Source organism: Corvus brachyrhynchos, unplaced genomic scaffold (assembly GCF_000691975.1).
Source record: "Corvus brachyrhynchos isolate BGI_N302 unplaced genomic scaffold, ASM69197v1 scaffold94, whole genome shotgun sequence".
Lineage (NCBI taxonomy): Eukaryota > Metazoa > Chordata > Aves > Passeriformes > Corvidae > Corvus > Corvus brachyrhynchos.
The window spans coordinates 5,116,197-5,141,044 of NW_008238330.1; the positions used below are offsets into that span (position 1 = coordinate 5,116,197).

A 24,848-nucleotide genomic window follows, 5' to 3' on the forward strand; every position below is an offset into this window, starting at 1 on the left:
CATACTTTTAAACTATGTCTGAAGCCAGATGCTGACAAAAAAAATCAAACTGACGCAAGTTAGGGAGGTGTAAATAACAATTTTCACACAGGTAGTGAACTTGACTACCTGAAACGACCACTTTTTCTTGTTATGCTGCATCTTTGACCTGCTCTGGAGGGACAAATTTGAGTTTTGTTCCGCACAAATCCTTTGGACACCAGCAAGGCATGGCAAGAACCCCTGAAATGCTTTTCATTATTACAACCCTTCTAGTGTTTCGTTGTCTTTCCAGAAGAATGAAAGCAGTATGGAGACAATGCCTTCACTGATGCTCACTGGATTGTGAACTGCAGTACCAAAGCCACCTGCAGTCTAACGTTCCTCAGTAAAGCCACAGCATGTGGACGCACCAAAGCCTTGTGAATTGTTTTGCAGTCAAACCCGAAGCTGTGGCAGGTCAGTACAATCTGGGTTGAGGTAACACTTGCTTTGAATGCAAAGGCAGCTCAGACTCAAAGGAAGTAGCTCAGATGCTCACACTGCTTCCTACATACACACAGCGACATCACTTTCAGGACTAGTGGAGGTCCAGAAACAGCATTAACTGCTCTTGTGTGATTCAGTGCAGAAAATGACACTCTGTCAAAAAACAATTTTTTCAGAAGCCAATCCAAGTGTTCAAGCATCGTGTCCTTGGAGAAAGCAACAAGCTGGAGATGTAGCTGAGTTGTTGAACATGACAACACATGGACGCTCCGTGTCCTATCTAAGGTAGCAGCCACCGTCTCAAGGCTGAAATTAATTTTTGTAGTTTTCTGGGTAACAGTTTCGTGTGTTCAGAGTTTATGGCCATAAATCTTCTAACACGTTAATTTTCAACATATGGTGAGCTGTTTAGAAAGCAACTGCTTTAATAATTTTCATTTATAATGTACTCACCTTCTAACTGCAACTGATTTTGAGGTACAGTTGCTTGTTATTAAAGGTATGAGTCGTGGCACATGAGTATGCTATCAAAAAAAGGACAAAGCAGTTAATGAGAAAAGCATTCCTGAATTCTGAATTTGTACTGTACTAATTAATTCAAACAGAATTAACAACATAATAAAAACTGCAATAATTTAAAATGTTTACCAAAGCTAAACCATAGAATACTATTAAATAAAAGACTGCTGTTAGCATGTCAATTGATTAAAGCTATTTTATTCCAAAACGTCAAGCAAAAACCACTTCCAGTGCCATCAACAATCACATCATGATATGCAATACTTTGCTATCAAAAGTAATATAAGAAATTCAAATGTAGCTGCCTCCTCAAAGGAGTTGAAAGCTGATGCTATTTTAGTTTTGCCACAGGAAAAAAACCAGTAATAGATATACCCACCTTAAAAATCAGGTTTATAGAGCAGAAAGTGAATCAACAAATATGAAAATATAGGCATTCTTATAGGGATCAGTATGATCAGTGCTACAAGGACCAAACTTCCTTTAATGTAAAATATTTCAATGAAGTAATAAAAGCATTGACATACAATGCTTATGTACACAATCTATATGGAAACACCTAGCATCCTGATGGAAAAAGAAAACAAACTACGCATTAGATCAACTACATTAAATCCAAGTGAATTACAGAATTCTGAATCAAAGCTGCCTTACTTCAGCTTTTCTTAACTAATTGTAGACAAAAAATATTAACAATCTGAATTCCAAGTAAGAGTAATGTGGTTCAACAAATCTATTTTCAGTTAATTTCTTTAGTCCTTTCTTGATTAAATACCTAATGTAATTTCTAAAACAGTCCCCAATACAGTGTGACACAGTAGGCTAATTAAAAAAAAAACCAAGATCTTAAGAAGTACAGTACTGAAGAATTCTTACTCTCTTACGTATCACAGCTGCAGGATATAAACACACAAATCACAAAAAAAGCAGAGATAATCATCAGCTCACAGAGTCCTGCCAGTTTCAGAATTAGGAGGGAATTAATCAAAAATTCTGGATGAGCCTAACAGTTCCATTTGTTCATCTTGATATATTTTTAAACACAATTTTATGGGGTTTGTTTGTGTTTTGCATAGTTTGCAAATTGAAAAGAGGCATATGACTTCCATAAAGGGATAATAGGCAAATCAGGGGCAAAAATAAAGTATTTTTACAGATGAAGAAACCTGTACATTCAAAGTCTTTGGAGCCATCGATGTTATCATCTCTAGAAAGTGTTTTGCAAAGCTATCAAAGCCTCAGGCTTGCTTTCATACCGTTTTTAAGACGGCACATTTCATCTGCTACTCCTTTGAGGATGTAATGATACATGCCTCCTCCCAAACCACACTGCAGATCAGCTGACTAACCTGAATCCCACCTCCTTCTGAAAAAGGCTTCTGCCAGCATGCTATCTCTCCGTGATTCCCTCCCTGCCCCCCACCTTCTTTTTTTTTAATTGGTTTCCTGATGTATTAAGAGTCAAAAAAGAGAAATCAGACTATAGTTTAAGAACTTCCTGGAGAAGAAATATGAAATCCAATGAAGGCACAAAGATGAGATGAAGGTCTTCAAGATCACTGGCATAATACAGCTTCCCTCTTTTTACGTAGACTCACTCTACAGCAATTACACAGTAAAGCACCAGGAACTGCACTGGCTGTCACTGGATTCTGGTGGGAGTTTTTGAGTAAAACACTGACGCCAAAAACTGAAGTAGCTTGGGTCCTAAATATTCAAACGATCAAAGACCCCCTGACCAATACTCATTTAGTCCAAAGGATAGAAGTCCAAAGGGGCATAGGGCTGCACTTCTTTTTGATATTTAATTCTGAAACCTGAATTTTCTGCCAAAACACTCCCCAAAAGATAAACTACATTATCTCATTTTCTCATTGATACATTGTCTCATTTATTGGTTGGGTATTTGAACACTGTAGATACGATTTTCTTGCTTTTATGCTTCCAATCCGCTATGTTAAGTCACAGCTAAGAAGAACAGAAATCTAAACAAAATCAGGGCAACTACAGCTGATGTGTAAGCTTGCCTTCAAATGAACTGAACCAGTAAACCCAGTTTAATGTAACTGGTGAACTTTTATTTCATACTGCTTTTCTTGTGCTTGATTTGGCCCCTGTGGACAAGCCAGAGTTACTTTGTTAAACACCTGAGCTTGTCTTATACTACTACAAATGGTATTGTTCTCTTAAAACTTTAATGATCCTGTGTAAGGTGTATTCCCTCCTTCACTCTCAAGTCTATGCCATCTCACAGTGCAGTGTAAGAGTCTGGGGGAAAAATGCCAAGGGATTTATCTTAGACCTTTGCATCAGCACTTGGGCATGTGTGCAGAGGTCTCAGAGCACATTCTCAGAGGCACAGACAGAGCAAGTAGAGATTCCAAAACACACTGAGGATGGCAAAAAGAGGCCTAAGTGATGAAACCACTTAGGTTTTCCAACAACTTACAAAATTAAAACCACAATGTTCATAGTAAATAGCAGTAAGTGCTTGGCATTAAGAACACCACAACTTTTAATGTAGAAACTCCCGTTTTATGTGAAACACAAAAATACCAGTACCAAGTCCCAAAACTCTAAATATCTTGCCTGAGACACCAGTCAGTAGAAGATGCTCAAAGAACATTCAATAGAAAACAGCTAGGATAGAGCACTCCTCTGTTCCACATGCTATAGCCTTAAGCACTCAGCTTAGAACGCCCTTAAATCCAGGAATTCAAGTCTCTATTGGATTTTTCTTTTGTGAACTTTTGATTTCTGAACTGATCCATGTATATGTAGCCTCTTCAACATTTTACCATTAACTCCATGGTTCCAAATTTTTTGGGGGGCAAGTGTATACATAGAAAGAAATACCCTTGCTTTGTTGTTTGCACTTCTAAAAATCTCAGTAGTTTCTTAGCTACTAGCTTAACTTTGTCTTTTCCAAGAAGGCAGTTAAAAGCAGTTACCCTTTGAAACACATTTGATCATTTTCAATTAACACATTACAAAAAAAACCCCCAAAACATGAAAACAGACCTGCTTTTCATACCTATTCTTCCACCTTTACTATGACAAAGCTGCCAATTGGTTTCAATGACATATAGTATTTGTCCACCCACGAGAAACATTTAAAAACCTCTAGTTCAGAATAGTTACTATCTGAGAAACATTACTCCTCTGCTGAAGAATAATTTAAAAACCTCTAGTTCAGAATAGTTACTATCTCTGCCAAGAGCTACAACCTGAAATTCCAAGCAGTACAGTGAGAGAGGAACACCTACCCGAATAATGAACCTGATGGCCGCACACCCCGAGGTCGCCATCACTTTGGCGCTGTTGGGAACCAGGTTAAAAAGAGTAGGCACAATTGCTTCAGCGCCATGGTCAAACTTGTTTCCCAGAACAGTTGAAAGGTGGCTATTCAGGGAAAAGAAATACAACTTGTTAACATAAATTCATTTCTTATTCTTAAAATAATGAAGTTCACTGTGGATTTTAAAGATCCATCATTCCAAACAACAGAACTTCTAAATTTCATGATTTCCAGGCACACTAAGAAGCCAAACATGAATAACTTTATTTCATAATGAAAAACGAATACTACAACTGGAAAGCCTAAATTCTCATGTACACATAAAATATCACTGTATTTCTGCTTCTGAACACTTTGGGACGCATAAATCTAAATTTTTTCATGAATTATTGAGGATGTTTTTCCTATTGAATGCAGGCAAAACTACTAAACTCACCACTATTAGCCAACCATAAATTTTGGTTTCCTTGTCTGGTCAAGGTTGTTTTCAGTTTTAACAAATATAAAAATACATACAACACACAGTAATTTAACCATCCACTGGTGACACCAAATGCTTCTTTTGTGCAGACAGACTATATAAAAAGAATTCATAGCCAGCAGCAAATGACACATCAAATATATCAAAGTTTTAGGGATCAAGGAAAATTCCAGGTTGTTAGGCCTGGATGAGAACATTTGCAGAGTACCTTTACACTACTCCTGACTTCATGTTAGGAAGGGAAATGTTATTTTCTCAAGGTCTTGATTTCCTTGGAAAGGGCAGTTGTATGCTTCAACATTTCCCCTCGGTCTGTTCTAATCAGGAGACCAGAAGAGCAAGGGTGAACTCTGTGGTGCTCTTGTGGCCACTGAGAATCAGTGGTTACATTAATGTCTTTCCACAGGATTAAAAAGTCATGGAAAACAAGGAGATGGGAAAGACTACTCTGGTTTTCCCCTCTGCCCTTGAATTTAAAGGAGTCTGCAAGATGCAAAGGGTGAAGATATCATTTCAGTTTAGCCACGGCTTCTAAAATTATCATGGTCATCTGTGTCTTGCCCAGAGACACAATCCTGGAAGTGTTCAAGGCCAGGCTGAATGGGGCTCTGAGCAACCTGGCCTTGTGCAAGGTGTCCCTGCACTGCCAGGGGGGTTGGAACTAGTTGATCTTTAAGGTCCCTTTCAAGCCAAACCCATTCCATGATTCCCTGAGAGGTTACTACCTCACCAAAATGTTCTATGTTCAAACCACTAAAAGGCTATTCATGACTTTACAAGCAGTCCCAGTGAAGTTCTGTGCCAATCAACCAGGCATAAGTGATCCTAAGATTAGTGCCCAGTATCACTCACAGCAGTTTGCATTAACTTGCACTAAGTATTCAGTGCAATGACAGTAACTGGTTATTCACATACAATCTCTTACAGGATTATCAACTATGTGTATCCCCTAAGAGAACGAATTCCTTTAAGCATTTCTTTTTCTCTGTGGCTTCAAACCCTGACTTGACTCTTTATCAGTCACAGTGTACAGCAGTCCGACAAGACAATCTCTCCTGCAACACCGATAGAGCATCTCTAAGTCCAACCCACACTAACACCTAGCAAGGCGCACAAAGGCACATGTACTTACGCTACAGTAATGCAGGCTTCTCTAACCACCTGGGATCGGAGATCCTTGGCTGACAGCTTGAAAGCACCATCCAAGAGCCGTAAATGCTGGAAAAACCCATCGTACTGTGCAGCTCCAGCAACAAGCAAGGACCGAACCTTCTTCAGCTAAAAACATTAACGTGTTTGGTTTAGGACACTGCCAATACGCATTTCAAAATAAAAAAAAAGGAACAGCTTCCCTGTGCAACAATATATGTAGGCATGTCTTTAAAGCAAAATTTTTAAAATATATGGCAGTAATTAAAAAAACTGTAAAAAGTTTATATTATTTAAACTCCAGAGCTAAAAAAAAAATTCTCAGAACCCAGACTACAAATACACAAACACATAATTCCGTTCACCCACCTGTTTATAAACACTAAGATGCCATAAACCTGATTAAAAAATATAAATGCAACATACACACAAACATTTTAACCCTGTAAGTGAAACTTTTCATAGCTGCACACCTCTTGGTACTAATGCTAGCAGGTAACCTGTAGAATATGGAATTTTGCATAAATGCCAAATTTAAACATATAGGGTGGCTTTTAGAAAAGCTTCTACTCAAATGTCAGCAAAAATGCATTTTAGACTTCTAAGAACACTCAAACTTACTTGGTATACAGAAATTCAAGATTTAAAAATTAAAATTTCTTTCATTATCTGGAGTGTAATTACTTTAAGAAAAAAAAAAAAATTAAAATATCTGGATGCCTGGGCTTTAGGAAATACACCCACCCAAACCTGAAACCGGATAAAAAGCTTACCGCATTAGTTCGTTGATCCCAATCATGTTTGTCGTCTGAGAGAATTTCCCTGATTTTGTTCAACGTTTCTTCAAGTTCTCGACTAGAATAGATCTGAAGTATGAAAAACAAAAAAAATCATAAAGTTCATATTGTTAATATCCCAGGTAATATGACGAAGAAAAATAGCTTCAGAAGAGTGAAAACACAATTCTAATCCTGCAAATCTTCCCCCCAAAATTCCAGAGAGCTGTGTAAGAGTTATAAATGGGCATTTGAAGATCAATCTGTAAGGATATCACTGAGTAGTGAATATTCATTAAAAAAAAAGGCTGAAGAATTAATATTTTCCTCAAGATTTTGCCTTTCACCTTTGTGATAAGCTAATAATATCCACAATTTCATTAACTCCACTTACAAAAATAAATAATCCAACAGGAGCACAGGTTTTAGATAATCTGCTGCGATATTATTGCCACTCAAGTTCATTTTCATGCTCACTATTATAATGAAACTCAACCAACATTTTAACTCATTGCAACTCTTTTGGAGCTGGGACTTTCTGAGGAACTAACTGGGCTGTGAGAACACTAAAATTAAACTTTGAAAAATTAAATTAAAAGGTTTCCATAGCTTCTCTATGTATTGCTACTTTAAGACTACCATTTATTAACTTCTCCAGTCAGTAAATAAATATAAGGAGCCATCTGTAGTCAGAGTTCTCACTATACAGTAAGACCATCAATATTGAAGTCTGAACAATCCAATCACGCAACACTCACTATTTGGTTGTAAATGAATTAATGTCTTTATTGAACTGTACATGTACAAGAACAGATTTCTAAAGAAGAAAAGAATAAAAAACCTACTCATGAAAACATTATTGTCAAATAAACTGACTGCCCTTCTATTTTCCTGGACATAAGTCAAAGGATGCATTTTTCTGCTTACACTGCATACGCAAAATTTAAAGGTTTTTTTTTTTTCCTCCAGACTGAGAACAAGTTTAAGGGGATATGAAGCAAACTACTAAGCAGAAACTTGATCTGGCCAGGGTTTTATTCAAAAAAATGTATTTTCAGCTAAACATTTTCATTTTTTTGGATCAGAAGTTTTTTTCCATAACCACATTGGCCAAAACTCAGTGACCCATACACAAGCACCTGGGGCCACCTGAGACACATTCAAGACACAGAGCTGGCAGATGTGGGTCAGGACTTCAAGGAAACTCCTACCTTTCTACAGTAAAAGCTGGACACCAGCATGATAACTTATGTAGCACCTAAACAGCAGGGCCTGATGCTCCCTCATTATTTAAGTACAAGACGTAATTTTCGTACGTGCAAGAGCACACAGAGAAAACAAGGGCCAGTGGTTAGGACACCTTGCTCTGCATGAATTGCTTAAGAGCTTTGTCTCTTGAACACACTGTTCTAGCATGTATATATGCATCTTTGATCTTACTGTAAAAAACAATGGAATGTCTTTCTTCTGTTCTGTGGTTAAGCTGAATGATTGTTTTCTTTAAAATATCTTAATTTTCCAGGCATCTTCAAATTACTGTATAGAGTCTAGTTTTCCAGTTTCCTGAGCATATCAAATTAATTTAACTTACAGAAGATATGGAACCTTAACTCTACTGCCATCTACTCTTTTTCCAGTACTTTAACAGAATATGGTTATGGAGGCGTGCTGGAATGTGGAGGAGGTGAAAGACATCAGAGCTCTAAAACACCTGCATATTGGGTTTCCAGAATAAACAGGGTAGGAACCTTCTCAGAAACAGATGAATTAGTACACCCAGACCAGCTTCACTGTAAGGTAGAAAATGGTTCCTGAATATACTTTACCAACAAAACTGAGATTTTTATTACCACACTGCTGTGTGAGCTCTTCCAGGATACACTGTGGAAGCAGCTTTGCAGTTCTATACATGAGACATGACTGCATCCATAAAAACCAGAAAGCTATTCCTCATGATTACTGTTTCCTTCACTGGAAGTCACTAAACATTGGATGTATGACTTACTAGAAACAAACAAATTACTTAATGAAAACAATTGGGTCCAGGAGTAACAGACTTTCTACTCCACTGCCCACAAAATCAAACGTGAGTTTAGTATCACCATTTAATGTATTTGTGTATACTAGTAGCCTATTAATAGTTGTTACACAACCCTAGTTTATTCCAACACTAATTCTGTCAGTACCATACTCTTAAAAAAAGAAGTATTAGGTGTGTCTCAGGAAGCTTTTTTATCAAAATTAATTTCCAGTATGAAAGAAAATTTTTATTTTTCTTTAGAACTGTAAGGGACTAGTCACTGGTTAACTCAAGATGAAGCTTCCTATTATGGTGACACTTCATGCCATCAGAATTCACGACATGATTCAACCTCCTCAGGATCTCCCTTTACCATAACCCACCGTGACCTGTCTCCTGCTCGGTTCAGAGCTTTATGTATACAGAAAGCTCATCCTACAAGAAAAGACGCAAAAATTTCTCTGGAAACTCAGCATTTCTCTGTGAACTTATCATAAAGAAGTGAAGTGCAACAAGAAGGGAGCAGGATGATGCCTTTTGGTGGCATCTGAGGACCGCTCGATGCACATTCAAATCTCAGTCTGAAGTCTTGGACAAGGAACAAAAACCTTTTGCAAGCTTTTTCATTAAGCAAACCCTGAAAATAGGACTTTCTTGTTGTCAGCCTCTGTGTCATGAGAGACCATGTTGTACAATATACTTACTGCTGCAAGACTGAAACATGCTAGGCACCAGACAAACACAGAAGCAACCTGTACAATGGGTTAATGTCTACCCTATTAGCATTTCTAGGCAAAGAACTTAATTTTTTCTTTAATTACCTGGCACAAATAGAGCTGGACTGAGGAATATTCAAATTGGCACTGCAGAGTAGAATTTAACAAATGGTATAATTTTATCTTGTCATGAAAAGAAAACTGTAATTCCACTGTAAAATCCTGTATTTTCAAGGCAGTGCATACCTACTTTAATTTCACAGGAATAAAAAGCAGTATTTTAATAATTTCTTTTCTCCCTGCCTTTGATTAATTATACTTTAAGGAGGCCAAGATGAAATTATATGTTCAGCCAATGACATAATGCATTTTTTTGCTCACAAGTTCCCACATTAGACTTCTATAAAAATAACTGAACTTGTTTTCAAACAAATTTTAGCTATTAATGGGAGTTACTCTTAACCTGAACACAAAATTTTCTTCAGTTTCAGCAAAGGCTTAAGTTGTAAAAACAGTATGGTTGTAATCTTGAATATGAAGGCACAATCCTGTCACTATAGTACTTCTGGTTTTGGCACACAGATCCATCAGACTGCATCTAAAAATCACCCATCTTCTTCATAAACTGCTGCTATCCATTAGAGGGAAACATACACACACATCATTAAAGGCAACTGCAACATCAAAGACAGAAAAATTAAAGCTCAAACACAACTAAGAATAATAACTATACAGATGAAAAGTATTTTCAATATGGGAATTAAAAACTGGGTACAAGTAAACAATATGACATTCCTAAAAACAGCTGAGCAGTCATACGAACAGCCTACTGGAAAGACAGATCTACCATTGGCGGCTTTTAATAACGACTTAAAACATACCCACACTGTAAGTAACCTCAATTTATTTGATTAATTCAGATGCACCTAATCTTGATCCAGAACTGAATCTGGTTTTCCATATAGGTTCCTTTCTTACTTTCAATGAAGCCACTACTCAAACCCATAAATGTAATGAAAACAGAAGAGACACAGGAATGGGCCCAGTAACGTACAAACAACTCTCTCTCCTCATGCTGCCCTTCGCTTTTAGGATAATTTGGCAAACTACAGGTCATAAACATTCTTTCTTCACAAGCCTAACAGAGAAAATTCCTGCTCCCTTAGTAATTAACATGGTCTCGGACATGGAATCTACCTTGGTTTTTTTTTTTTTTGTTTTCTTTTTTGAAAGATCAGAGATTGTCCACAGCCAGAAGCATGAAGTTGGACAGGAAATCATTATTCCTAAGGACACTAAAATAAAATCATGTTTTGTTTTTTGCATGCTCATCCATGAAACAAGTAAGTAATTTTGCAGTCAGTTACACATTTCTCTCCTGCCTCCTCACCTCAGCTCGAGGGAGATTAGTAACAACAAATGTCTTTCTCCTCTATCTCTTGCAGTTTAGAGAATGACCTACCTTCCTAGGCCATTCAGCAGTCAGACAGAAAATAACATGTGTTGGTCCCTGTCATGTGGTCACCCCACTTTTGTTCTTGCAGTGTTGCCAACCAGCCTGAGTAATTAGAGAACTCTGCTTGGGACTGCAAACACTAAGGCACTGAACTACAAGGATCACATTCTCTGTTCTGTGGAATACGGCTCTGTTCAACATAACAGGGATAAACACTACTAAGAGCTGCATGTTTTCGTCCTCCAAAGAATTCCTAACACAGTCTGAAGAGGCAAAGAAACATAAAGCTCTTACAGTGTAAGACAAAGACTTCCTTGATGTGACAGGGATCATGAAGATTGAGTGCTCCTTCATGAAAGCAGACAGTATTTCTGCCTGCAGAAGCAGATCTAACACGTAACTGCGCTTGGGAAATAAAAATAGAACAAAAATACACAGCAGGAAAAGGCAGTCTTACAAAATTCTTCTGTCATTTGTGAACTATGGCTTACTGAGTCTTTGGTTGTGTTCCACACCTCAGCCGCTCAAGGAAAACTTATTCAAAATAGGCCTTGTAAGCTACATGCATATTGAATGACTCAACTATGTGAAAGTACCAAATATGTGCAATTCCCACACTAAAAGAATAGAAATTAAAATCTGATGTTTTAATTAAGAACTCAGTATCCAACAAGTTCATTAGTATGAAAATAAGGCACTAGATTTAATTTTTTAAAATATTGCTAGAATAAGGCCATGTGTACCATACACACACCATTACAATGCAAGCAAATTTGAAAATACAATTCTTGCTTTTTGAATTATTTGCCTGTATTATTATTACTTGATTATCCCTTGAAATTGCAGCCCTAAATTTTCCAAATATTATGTTAATATTTTTTCCTTATTAAAACATACAATTGTTTTCACTAGCTCCCTGGAAAAGTTTGAGAAAAGCAGTAAGGCATTTTAGCCAAAAGACAATGTGGTAATGATTAGCAGGACAGTAAAGGTGGCACCTTTTTTGGTAACTACTGGAAAAATAAAAAGCTTTCTATAGAGACTCGAAAGTCAGAAAGAAGGAAAAGTAATGATGCTTGCTTAGAACACTGTAAAATTACATAAGTTTTAAAAGCAGGTTAATACATTATTGCAAATAACGTATTTCTGAAAACAAACATGAATATATACAACATCTTACCTGTACAGTAGGAACATCTGTAAATGCCTTAATAAAATCATCCTCATCCACAGCTCCAGCTCCCCCTTCTTTAGAGGAACCTAAATAAACGTAAAATACTGTTAAACATGATGTAACATACATCAAGGTTTTAAAACTCTTAGAAGCATCTTTCAACATACTTACTTTTCAAACATTTAATATGACTTACAAAAATGCTGCATTTTTGTGTAGAATTGTACATTATGTGTAGAATCACATGACATCGAACTGTCATTTCACCATAAGAAAAAAAAAGACCTTTTTTTCCCAAAAATGAACAATTCCAAGCAACTGGAATTTACAACAATTTTCAATTTGACGAATTTAACAGTGTCATAAATTTTATTTTTGTGTCTAATTGGAAGCATATTTCATATAACAATCCTCTAGCAGTGTTTGCATTCAATTCTGAAACCTGCACCCTGATAATAAAAATGTTCTAAAATAAAGCTCAGAATTTCATATTATTTACCAAAGCAAGAGCTAATCGTCACTAAATTGAATTCCTCAAGATGAATTTTCATCTTAACATATGTGCCTTAAGTAATCAGCCCTGAAAGTCTGGGGGTTGTTTTTTGTCTTTTCCAGTATTCTCACATGGAGCCAAGAAGTGTGAGGTACAATTCTGAGTCTTAAGGTTACCAGGACTTCAACAATGAAAGAAAGAAACAGTGAGGAGAATTTGTATTGGAGCAAAATTTGCTGACCTTGTTTTCAGACCACTCATGATGGAACTATTTCACATGACAGCCAAAGATACCCAGCAGAAGGACCAGGGAAGAATACTGACAAGAAACCTGCTGGTTTCACACTGGTATACGGTTGCAAATCTCATTAAAATCTTGGGTAGAAACTAAGACAATTCTAAGCAAGAAAACCACTTGAAAACAATGTCTGGATTTTGCTTTCCTGCAAAAACACAGGTTACCAAGAAAGGCCCCTTTTTTAAAAAAATGAACTCCAGTTTGCTATCAAATCAAAGAACAAGGTCATCAAGTCCAAGCTACGCTACAAGTCTAGAACTCCAAGCGCAAGGTGAAGCTTGGCAGAATCCGTAAGTATCTTCAATAATTGCATCAGGAAGGTAATATGACAAAACATATTAACCACATGGAGAGAATTAGTCCAGTTGAACATTTCCTTCTTGAAAGGAAAAACAATCTCTTATAGTAAATGAGTACTCGGGAACAAGTGTCTCTTTCGGAGTGAGGCCAACAGGATAGATGGCAGAATGTCCTCCCTGACTGGCAGAGTGCAACTGAAATGGAGCATCACACAGAGAAGACACATATTTTATTAACTACAGAACAAATAAAAACCATAACAAAAAAACATTTAAGAGGCTGAGTGGTCAACCAGAACAAAAAGCTAGGAATCCTTGACAAATCAAATTCTTGGTGACTGCACGCTAAAAAGATGCTTCATGGTTTACAGTCCCTGATCTCCTAATTATAGTGAGAAGGAAATTGTGTCTGCTGTGTTTGTATACACGTGCAGTTTCGAAGCATGAGGGTGCACTACTACTACAATTTTGATGGCAAACTTACTAGACCTCAACACTGCTATGCAAAACAAGATCTCTCACATACCTTTGTGGCTCATTAGTGTAAACCCACAGAATTTGGATGCAGTACCTGCAGTATGATATAGGAACATCTAATAGATTTGGAGTGCCTTAGCTCAAAGATGCTGTAAAGCGATGCTGTAACGTAACACATTTCAACATGTGTATCTCCAACACCATCTGTCACAATTGCCAGTGGCAGCCAGAAGAGAAAGATGAAATTATAACCACCTATTTCTTCTCCTTCCAGAGATTAGAGGGAACAAACCCTTCCATAAAGTTCATGGGTATTTCACCAGCTAAAAAAAACGAAGAGGGAAAGATCCATTTACACCCAGAATACACCCTTCTGCCACACAAACTTGTACAGCTGTTCAAAGGGAGAGTATCCTTGTCAGAGCAGAATTTTGTGGAGAGAAACCTTGAAAGAAGTAATTTGGCCCATCAGCACCATGTTAAAGTAGGTGGTACAAACAACTACTTAGATGCTCAGGTCATAACCTCATTTGTTTGTCCACAAATACTCCAACATTTAAGAAAGTCTCATAGAACAAAAACAATGAGAGTCAATATGCAATACATACTCCGGAAAAGTAAATGGAAAAGTTAAGCTTATATAAGTCCTGTATTATTATTCAGTTACATAAATACGCAAACACCTGTGTTAAAGCAGGATAAAAGTACTTTGCATTCCCGTCCTTTACTTATCAATTTTTTTTTTTTTCCTAGGGAACAAACTACAGAAACATTACGAATTGACACATATAGGCCATGAACACAAAAAATATAGAAAAATGTTTGGATTTCAAGTATTCCTAGTTCACTCCTGTACACCACAGAGAAAAAAAATAAAAGGAGATGAAGTTGCCTTTGCTAAGTAAGTAGATGCTGTCATCTTCAGTCTGCCTTAAAATACTGCACTTAAAATTAGGAAACAGCATGGACTATATGACAGATATTTCTAGCACCTAATCATCATCTAGTAATGCATCCTGAGCAGTAAGAGAAAATCCTTTATCTAAGGAATAACAATTTTTTACTTCAAAAAGAGAAAGAGAAGGGACAGACTATATTTAAAATCCATTTGACACAGTCCAGACACAGAGAACTTTCCATCTTCCCTAGTTTCAACAACTAGCTCACATCTACAAACAACCTGTCTTTTAAACTAATACTCTCTGAAAATTGTTTTATTACCTCATTGACTGGTAAAAAAAAAAAAAATTATGTGAGATTTTTGGCAGGTGACACTTTTTCAAAGTTATCTGTAAACCACATTTCACTTCTAGTTCACTGATTTTTCTCCTTCTCAACTGTATGATCACATATGTATACCGGAACAAAGTATGAAGTAACTTCATATAGTATAGAAGTCAGAAGTCCACACTGCCCGAGGAGGAAAAATACTGTTCAATTTTTCCCTTCCCTTTCCAATCTCTCTGTAGGTATGTTTACCAATTCGGTTTAACAAGTCACTGTTTCTGTAGAGACAGTCAAAAAATGACAGAACTCCACCTGCTGTTTCCCAATTCAGGAGAAAGTATTTTACTATGCTAACAAGATACATAACAGTCATGCACATGCAGATGCCTTCAAAGAATCTCTCATGCTTCTGTAAGGCTTCTGTGACTCTCCTCCACAAAAGCAACACTAGAGCTTTACTAAATTCTCAATTCAGACAGCGCTACCTCCAGACCCAAAACTGATATATCTGACAGAGCACACATATAAGCTGTTTTGCTGCTGGTGTTGCTTACCTTCTCAGACCAAGCTTGTGATTACAAATTTCTTAGATCTCCCTCTACTATTAATTCCTTCGACTGAGTAGTGCATGTCCAAGGCTCCCCACGGAACACACAGTCCTTTGACCAAATATGGACAAGTTCAGCTACTGCATTCCTAAAGACAAGAACATTATAAACAATTCTAGGGGGCTTTAAGCCCACTGCATTTTTAACATCTTTATGTGCTCAGCACATAGCTAACATCCAGAGCCTCATCAACTGAGTAATTACATTACTCTGTCTTTGGACTTGAATCCAACTGAGCTTGTTTCAGCTGAGACCCAGAAGAAAAAATTCTCTCAAGGAGAGGAAGAAAAATACACACAAGACATCTATCTATATATAGTGTTTGTTAGTTTTCATTCATAACCTTTACTTATCCTTCAAGCCTTCTAGTTAGACAGACTCACAGAGAGCCCTGGAAGTCCCAGTTCCACTTCAGGAAGCTGGTGAGAATATACCAAACATAACAGATGGACTTGATATGGAAGCAAATCATGGCAGCAGAACCCCCTCTCAGTTTTACAGTGGAGTTGTAGGGGGCTGTGATAGGTTTCTCTTTTTTGTGTGTGTCTTCAGGTTTGTTGTTTTTAAACTGAAGTTCAATGAGTATGGAAATGGAGGCAAAGAAAAGAAACCCCTCAGTTCCTGCAGACTGCTAACAGAGATGACACTTTCATGAGTTAAATTTAAGGATTTCCAACATTTTGCAAGGCCCTAGGAGTCTTTTTTTGGAAGAAGGTTTATTCCAGTCAAAGGCTGAGTTCAGCACTGAGAATAACTCAACACCAGAAAGGGTACTTGTCTGCAAGCAAGGGAATTACCCAGCCTTTTGTGAAACCAATTTTTTCACCCAGGAGTTAATTCCTGTGGTTGAGTTCTTCCCCTCTTCAGACTGAAACACTTGAAATCTTTCCAATATATCACAACTTTGGAATGCTCACTTGCTCTACTGCCTTGATGCTCTCCCCAGTAGTATCTACAAATCTGTACATCATGGGATGACAAAACAATGGGATAACACTATATGGGAAAATAAAGATGCTGAACGTGATTTTGGACTTGTATTTCTGTTTTGAAACAGAGAACTGTTTATTCAAAGCATGCCTAACTGTTAATAAAGTACACAAGTGCTGGCCTAAAAGTACAAAAATTTGCTTGATCTGTATTTGGTAGCAGGCATATCAAAGCACTAGTCAAATTCATTTTTTTCTACTTTTATAGGTCTTTTGACAGAAATTTCACAACAAAAAATTTCCCTGTGAAAAAAGGGAATTTCAAAGCTGGTACAGAAACTCAGGAGTAACAAAAACTCTACAACTTTGTTTCACTTTTTGTTCCTAAAGTCTTTTCTCAAAATGTTTCCCTAAAAAATTTTAACTACTTTCTGATACAACATGCATCACAATTTAACATTAGTAAACTTTGGAAGGGATACTCTTTCTCAGATGTCTTTTATCCCTCAGAAATCTCTAACTGCATGCAGTAAAATGAGGAGGATTACAATTATTTTTTCTGAAGGACAACAAAAAACTACATCTTCGTCTCAGCTAATTCAAAAGCTTCATTTCTTATCTATCAGAGACCGAAGCAAAAGATACAGATCATTCTCAAAGAAAAAACTACTGTTACCCTTTTGGCTTTGTGGGTTAATAAACAATCAGCTGTAAATCAGGAACAGACAGCAGCTTCAGCTCTGCGTGGGATAAATGGACAGGATAAGCTCAAGTACTTACTCAGCTTTTCATAGAATAGGTTAACTGGCAACTCCCACTCACTCCTACTGACCTCTCTCATTCTAGCACTGGTACAGCTGAGCACTAAGTCACAACAGGGAGGGGCTAAACAGAGAATAAATAAACTGGCCAAGATGAATAGTTTCAGTGAGCAAGTTCCCTAGTCTGCCTCACTCTGGGCCATACAAACACCAAGGCAGCACAGTCCAGTGGCTGACTCAGGATACAAATGAGTTAGAGAAGACAGGGAAGGAAATCAGCCCAGGCAGCTTAGAAAGTACAGCTGCTGAAAGTCTAAGTATAGGCTGAGGGGAATAGAGCAATACATAAATAAAGGGAACTCAAGGAAGGACAACTGCAAAAGCTACATAGTGAAATGGACAACCTCTATCACAAGACACTGGATCTAAGGACAGTGCTGATACCAAACAAAAACAAACAAGCAAATGTACACACACAAGCTATAAATAATAGATCACAACAACCCTACCACTGATGAAGACACAAAACCTAATTGTTTCTTCAGCATGGTACTTGCAATAATAACCACATTCTGTTCCCAGCCCTACTGGGCAGATGTTGCAAAGGTCGTATCTAATTCTTTCCTTGAATGTACATTCTGCTGTCTGTTAGTCTCTGTAACTGGCATTTTTCCTGAATTTTCTGTAGCTCTCAGTCTTTGCAAAATCTACTTGTTTATCCTTGGGTCAGGCCTTATTACTTACTTTTAAAGTGGTATCTGTCAGGGGCCAGGGAAGGAAATTTCCAGCACTTCACAATCTGAATTACCACCTCTGAGATGGCATAGGTGACTTTTAAGACAATGACTCTGATAATGCCCTCCTGTATAGACTGATTTCAATCTCAGTAGCTCAGTAAGGAGTCTCTCTCTTTCCAGGTATCATAAAATTACTAAAATAGTCTAGAACAGCATCTTTTCATATGCACTTTACATAAGTCTCCTTCTGTAAAACAGGAACCAAATGTTCGGAAAATTGGCTGGAGATTGAGAAGTTTTGAAAATTCCCTTGGCATTTTAAACTACCGAGCTATCTAAAGCTACTTGATATACTGTGCATAGAGATCTTGATATATTAACAGATTCTAACATTCTAAATGTTCTTATTTCGATGTTTGAAAAACTGATCTGTGGACTTCAACTGACAAACTTGAATAAACACCTCCCCTGAAAGAAGCAAATAACTATTCTTCAGTCTCAAGTATCTGTATGAAGCACAAAGGTGTTCTTTCATCATTGGGTGATTGAGAGTCACTTAGTATAGATGCCTTCAGCTTGCCTGTTTAAGTTAGGAAAACATTTGAGAGCAACAAACAAGCAGCAGTTGCTCCAGTAAAAAACACTTTGATCAACATTAGACAAGTTTTTTTTAAACAAGCCACATACTTTCACATAGTTACACTGGTAAATTCTACAGGATGGATACAATTAGACTTATATTAAATTATGCTAATTTAAGTAACTTTTACTGTTAGCATCACTTACTGGCTTTGCTATACAAGTTAAGAAACAGATCATGCTGCTAATTGCCACACCTCTGCCAATAGAATTTCGGGGAAGACCAAACCATGAAGAGCTGCAGAGATCCTGGCTTAGATAAAAGATTTCATCAACTGAATTTCAGCTGCCTTGTGTCCATTTCCTGAAGAAAAAAACTGCACCTGCAAACAAGTAACTCCCCATCCTCCAAAACCTCTCTGTTACTATAAACTTTTGCAAGCACACACCTTGTCTACCAGAGAAACCTCACAAATAAAAGTTCATTGGGAGATTACCTTATTGGGTTGCTCAACACGTTTGTCTGATGGTAGTTATTACCTGCATATAGGGGAACAGGAGAGGGAGAGGAACAGCAAAAGGAACCTGTACCAGTCTCATGGGCTACTGCAGTTGATGATGCAGTAATCTAGCCTAAAATGCCATTGACTTAAGCTGAACTGCCTTTGACAAAGACACCCAGGCAGACAATTAATATCAGTAGTTGTTCAGTTGTCCCAACACAAGCCACCAGAGTTTTTGAAATAAATTTCAGAAATGTGTTTTTAAACCATTAGATACAATACTAAACCCAAATGAGCCTTTTATTTTTTTCCCCGGAATCTGGACTGGCAAAGCCTTCCTGGTTTTTTTAACCAGCTTAGAAAACAATTCAAGTGACTAAGCAGAGTAGAAAAGCATTCACCAGAAAGCCCACTTTAAGGAAACTGACAGATGAATTCTGTCATGTTCAGCCCCAGTGACTGACATTCATTCTGACCTGAAGTGTTCACCCCACTTCCTCCAATGCCAAAAGTCATTGTCCCTGAGGCACCCAGAAAGTCATTCAAGCTGAAACAGCAGCATAAACTGAACAAAACAGCATAGTATCTTAAAATACCTTTACGATACCTTGTATTCCTTACTTTACCTGCCTATGTTAGAAACTTGGCAGATGTGGTTAGAGAACTTCCCAAGAGAGCCCACCTGTACTGCGCCTGTTCCATTAAAACATTCCTCCTACATGCCACAGACATGCTCATGAACAGAAGTTTCCACCCGGTGTGCTGTCTCTGAGGACTGAGATGCTAAGCAGATCCCTCCATACAATTATACACCCCACGAAAGAACAGCAGCAGGAGGGACAAGCAGAAATTAGGAGTGAGCTGTGCTTACAAGGAAGAAAGTGGTGCCAGGGTTTCAACTATCAGGATAGCACATCTCAAGCCTTGAGGTGTGACATGTTAGTCAGGTACAAATACAGGACTCCTGTACTAAGAGGAAGCACAAAATAATTCTTATGTGGACTGAAGATGACGGCACCAACATACACACTGTAAAACTTGAAGCTGCTCTTGAGCATGCAAATTCCTTTGGAATTATGTATTGAATATTACATGCTCCAAGAAAGTTAGTCAGTAATGTTTGAAGCTGATCCTTAACACTGAATGCATAGTTTCAACAAGTTTAGCCTCAATTCCTTTGTACACCGTTTCACAGGTACAAAAGATTAATAATACTACCTCTTCACAGATATTCAATTAATAAATATTTACCAAGCACAAGTAAATAAGAAAATTATAAAACAAAGAAATTAACAGTGTAATTAACTTAGTACAAGGTTTGGACAGCATACATTAGGTAAGACCAAACCCTGGATGTGAAGGAATACAAGCAGTTCCATGAGCAGCAAGAATACAGATGCCTGACGTTTTAGGCTTATCTCAAATTGATTAACGTTGGTTTCTACTCAACTGGAAGCTCATGCAGTCATCTTTCAACTCATGCACAATGTTCACGCTCCCATGGTAATCTTTCAAAGCACTCATGTATTTCTTTTCTCTCTTGGCACTCGGTTTTCATAAATAATTAAAAGGACATACATTTGAGACTCTGGCCCATTTGTCCAGTTTCAACAGGTGAGTTTTGAAGTTATGCTATTTTTATGAACATGATAGCATTAGTATTATTTTGGGTTTCTAAGGTAACTTCCTAATAACCTATTTATATTTTACTTTAATTTGTTCCTAGTTTTACACTTGAATGGGGAAAATTGCACTAATTAATGTACATCACAGAAATTACTGAGAACAACCAGGAACACAAACAATTGATTTGTATCATCTGTAATTCTGATGTCAAAACAGAATGATTTGAGATAGTGTGATGTAATAGTTGCAGTAATAGAGAATTTTCACTACGGTTGTCAGTGCCCATTCTGGAACAATTTAAACAGATACTTTATTAACAACAATTCACATCACCTGTCATCACAAACTACACAATTACCATTTTTACATGTCCTAGAAAGCACATGTTTATCTTTTACTTCTAAAAGTTCACTAGGGCAAGACAGAAGGTCAAAGTAACTTGAGTTTAATGTGGTTTTTTTTCTCTTATCTTTTAAAGAACATTTAATTTATATGTTCCAAAAAACATTTCCAACATAGGTGCAAATACTTATATTACGGAAATAATTTGCATTCCCTGCTTCTCTGTGTGAAAGCATATACAACTGTCAAAAGAGATGAAACAGATTTTTAGACTCTTCTCCCACACACGAACACACCACCCTACGAAGAGGAATCACACCTGCTACTCCGCAAAGCCGCAATGCAGGAACACTTTGGAATGGTCATCTTTGCTTACTCTTCAACATGGTCACAGTCCATAAGAACTCCAAGTGGCAGAGTCAGCTGATTTCAGTCCATCTTCCTCCTCCCTCCTTCCTCTTTTTCCTTCTAGATTAACCCACATGAAAATGTAACCAAATTGCTTCCCCTTCCTACTGCTTGAAAAAATCAGTACTCATTGTCAGCAGCTAAACAAGGGCTGGGTTGTCTTCCTTATTCTCATCACTGTCTGGTACAACCATGATTGCCAGTAAGATGTCTGGGACTAGAAACCCAGGCAGAGACGTCACAAGCAGGCTAGGCTACGTATTGTGGTGTGCTTTTATCTCCAGACCTCTTCATTTGTGCTCCACTGTTACTCTCTCCCTATTTTATCCATTTATAAGCTGACTTCTAAACTATGAGCCTTTTGAGAGAAGACTGTCTATATAGTATCATGCTTATACCAATATAATGAATTGTACAATCTAATTGAAACTTCTAGAAATTAAGTGAAAAATAGGGTAGTATGAACTATCACCTGGATGACACACAGAAAACAGAGAGACTAATGAACAGTGTTATGGACACATATACATATTTTCTGAAGGTATAAGTGTGTATACATATGTATACACACATAATTTATCATGCTTGTTTTCATTCAGATCCTTCATTAAGGTGGATTTTTCAATCCCCCTGCTGAAGAGAGCTGCAAAGAAAGGTATTTGCTACAGGAATGGAAATGCCAGTGATTGCACATTTATTGCACTTATAATGGTCAAGGAAAACAGAGCACTGATCGTATGCAAGGGAACCTTAACCTCAAGTGCCATTCAGGGGAATAACAACAACAAAATCCAATAACTCTCAGAGGACACGGACAGTTGAATGTCCTCCTACTTCCCTGAACTCTGGATTAGATTAAAATAGCTGCAGTTCATGACTACAGGATTGCAACCCAGCAATTCCATGGGCAAGGATCTCTTGGGATGGAAGTTAATTGACATTAACTGTGGGGAGAAGGAAGCAAACAGGCATTCTGTAGCAAATTCTCTGATTCAGACTCTCATACCCAAGGCTAATCTCAAAGGCTGCTCAGATCAACAGAAAAGACTTTTTAGTTGGGATGTTGAAGAAAAATCCTTGAATTTCACTACAACCTGGAAATCAAAAATAAAACAAAGTGCCACAGAATGTTGGGGGTGCTCTGCTGACTAGTATTACCTCAGAACAGTTTCATGTCATACAAGGGCCCAATGTAGAACAAGGAAAACAAAAAAATCCTAGTTTATTTTACACAACAAATACAGCACTTTGGAAATCACTTAATGAGGGCTAATAAAAATAATAGAGAAAACATTCACAAACTTATTTTCTGCAGAATTCAGAATTTAAAAAAAAACCTTTTGGGCATTATTATGAATCCTTTTTTTTTTCTAAAGTAAACACAGAACTCTCTTGAATCTAGAGACAATCGATACAGTGAGCATGAGTCTATCTTGTTTCAAGACCATTCACTAACAACGTGTATTTACAGTTTCACATTTATTGAAGCCCTTTTAACACGAATGTTTCTTAACTACAGCATGTAGTTTTAATGAGGTTAACTCCAGCTGGCTGAGATTTCACCTTTCAGTCTCACATTTGTTTTATGCAGAGCCTTTCCAGTTAAATTTTTTCCTACTAGAGCCTCTAAAGGCTGTAAAATGTCTTCTGCTAGGAAATTGAGCCAAAAAAAAAGCAAATAAGCACCATTTTAATACTTTTCAACAAAGAGCTGTATGTCTGTTATTGAGAAGGGGGAAAAGGCGTAATGACAGATACAAAAACATAACTGAAAATGTCCTGAAGTTGGGGACAGCTTCCTACAGTTCCTTCATGTATGGTGTTACTATAGTCCTCGCAGCCTTCTTTTGCCAAACTCTTCACCTGGTTCAGTTACTTGATTTCTACAAAGAGGTTGTTTCAAAAAGTGTAACAATGTTGTCAGTGTGAAACAATAAGCAATACATAATAACGCCAGCCCGCCAATGTACTAAAGATTTTAAAAAGCCAATGAGCTATAGATTAAAATACACCATGCATTATCTTCATGCTGAACACACTGCAAAAAGTATGAAGTCTACCTTGTTTCAAATTACAACACTAAGATTAATGCTCCAGCCCCACAGAGTTTCTCATTAAAAATACAATGGAAAGTTAACACGAACTTCTGTCATGATTAGGTTTCATCAGTAAGCATTTCTTCCAAAGGCCACAGGGCTCTTTTGAGGAATCACCATTTCTACATTTAATCTATTTTAAAGGCTACTGACCTAAATTGACATTTTGGGAAAAGAGAGGATGCCAGACGTCTTGTTGAGGCAGCCTGAGGTTTCCTACTAACACCTAGATTACATAAAGCTTCCAAATGGTATACAAGCAGGCAATTCCCAAGAAGACTTGGAACAGGGCTCTCACATTTGCAAGAGAACTTGCCAAAGACCTATAAGAGATCTTGAACAGCACAGGGACAGGAATATAGCTCATTTGGCTGACATACTCAAGTCCTTTTCTACTGTAAATTATGGTGTCCCTCACAATTAAAAAGCTGCTTCTGCCACGATGCCAAGAAAAAGCCCCCAAGTATCCATTTCTGCAAGGGCAGAACACAGAGTGCTCTAAAGAAGGCTTTAGAGCGAAGAGGCATTTCCAGAGGCTCGAGCTGAGAGCATATTATCAGAAGTATGCAGATCAGCTGTGTGCTTCTTGGCAGAGGTCTAACTTGGGGAGGTGTATTGACCATGGAATAAGAAATATGCCAAACAAAGCATTGCCTCATTAAGTGGAAGATGTATCACTTCTCATTCACCACCAGCAAGAAGCTCAACTTCTGAACATCTCCAAGCAGAGAAGTCAGAGGAGAAACAGCCTGCTGGATTCTTTACTCCCAAGGCAGTAAACCACTGTGGCTGCCTGATCCGGTACTTTTCTGGCAAGCTGTCTTTAGTTGCCTTGATCACGCCTGTTAGCAAATCCACAAGTTCTACAAGCCTTCCCATCCCTACTGCCAATACGAAAATGTCTGGCACAGTCATTCCCAGCACAAGGAGAGAGAATTCCAGGCTGAGTAGGACACTGCGATTGCTCATATAAATACCTGTTTCACCTGCCTTCCTGGACAATGATGTCGCACTTCCAGTGCCACCAAAGTACATTTCCTACATTAAAAGGAAAATGCCCAGAACAGTGAAAAATTCTTTTTCTGAATATCAGATGGGTCCTTTCACTTGAACAGCATATCCAGGCAGTGGTGGAATTGCCCATTTCTTCAATAAAAAGCATCTCCAAGATGTATATAATGGAAAGTCAAGCACACAGGCATCTGAGGTATAATTCAGCAGGTGTCAGCAGATAAGGAAGCCAGCAGCATGGCTAAGGAGTTCAATTTTCTTAGCCTCAAGACCGAGTAGCCTCAAATCCTTCCTGGACCCAGGAAAAAGCTGTACTTTGTCACCTACAACTCATAGGAAAATACCTCTGTCAAGCAACATAGGTAAAGGATCTCTGGGATATAAAAGGCAGTTTAAA

The 24,848-nt window shown here is 37.7% G+C and overlaps 1 protein-coding gene across 1 annotated transcript in view; it reads right to left on the bottom strand.

Moving 5' to 3' along the window:
• Positions 1-24,848, bottom strand: part of CLASP2 (cytoplasmic linker associated protein 2) — a 146,126-nt gene that overhangs the window by 61,257 nt on the left and 60,021 nt on the right. Inside the window, 5 exon segments of the mRNA XM_017734661.1 lie at positions 922-992; positions 4,254-4,389; positions 5,899-6,044; positions 6,689-6,781; positions 12,064-12,143. Coding sequence (XP_017590150.1) covers positions 922-992; positions 4,254-4,389; positions 5,899-6,044; positions 6,689-6,781; positions 12,064-12,143 — 526 coding nt within the window.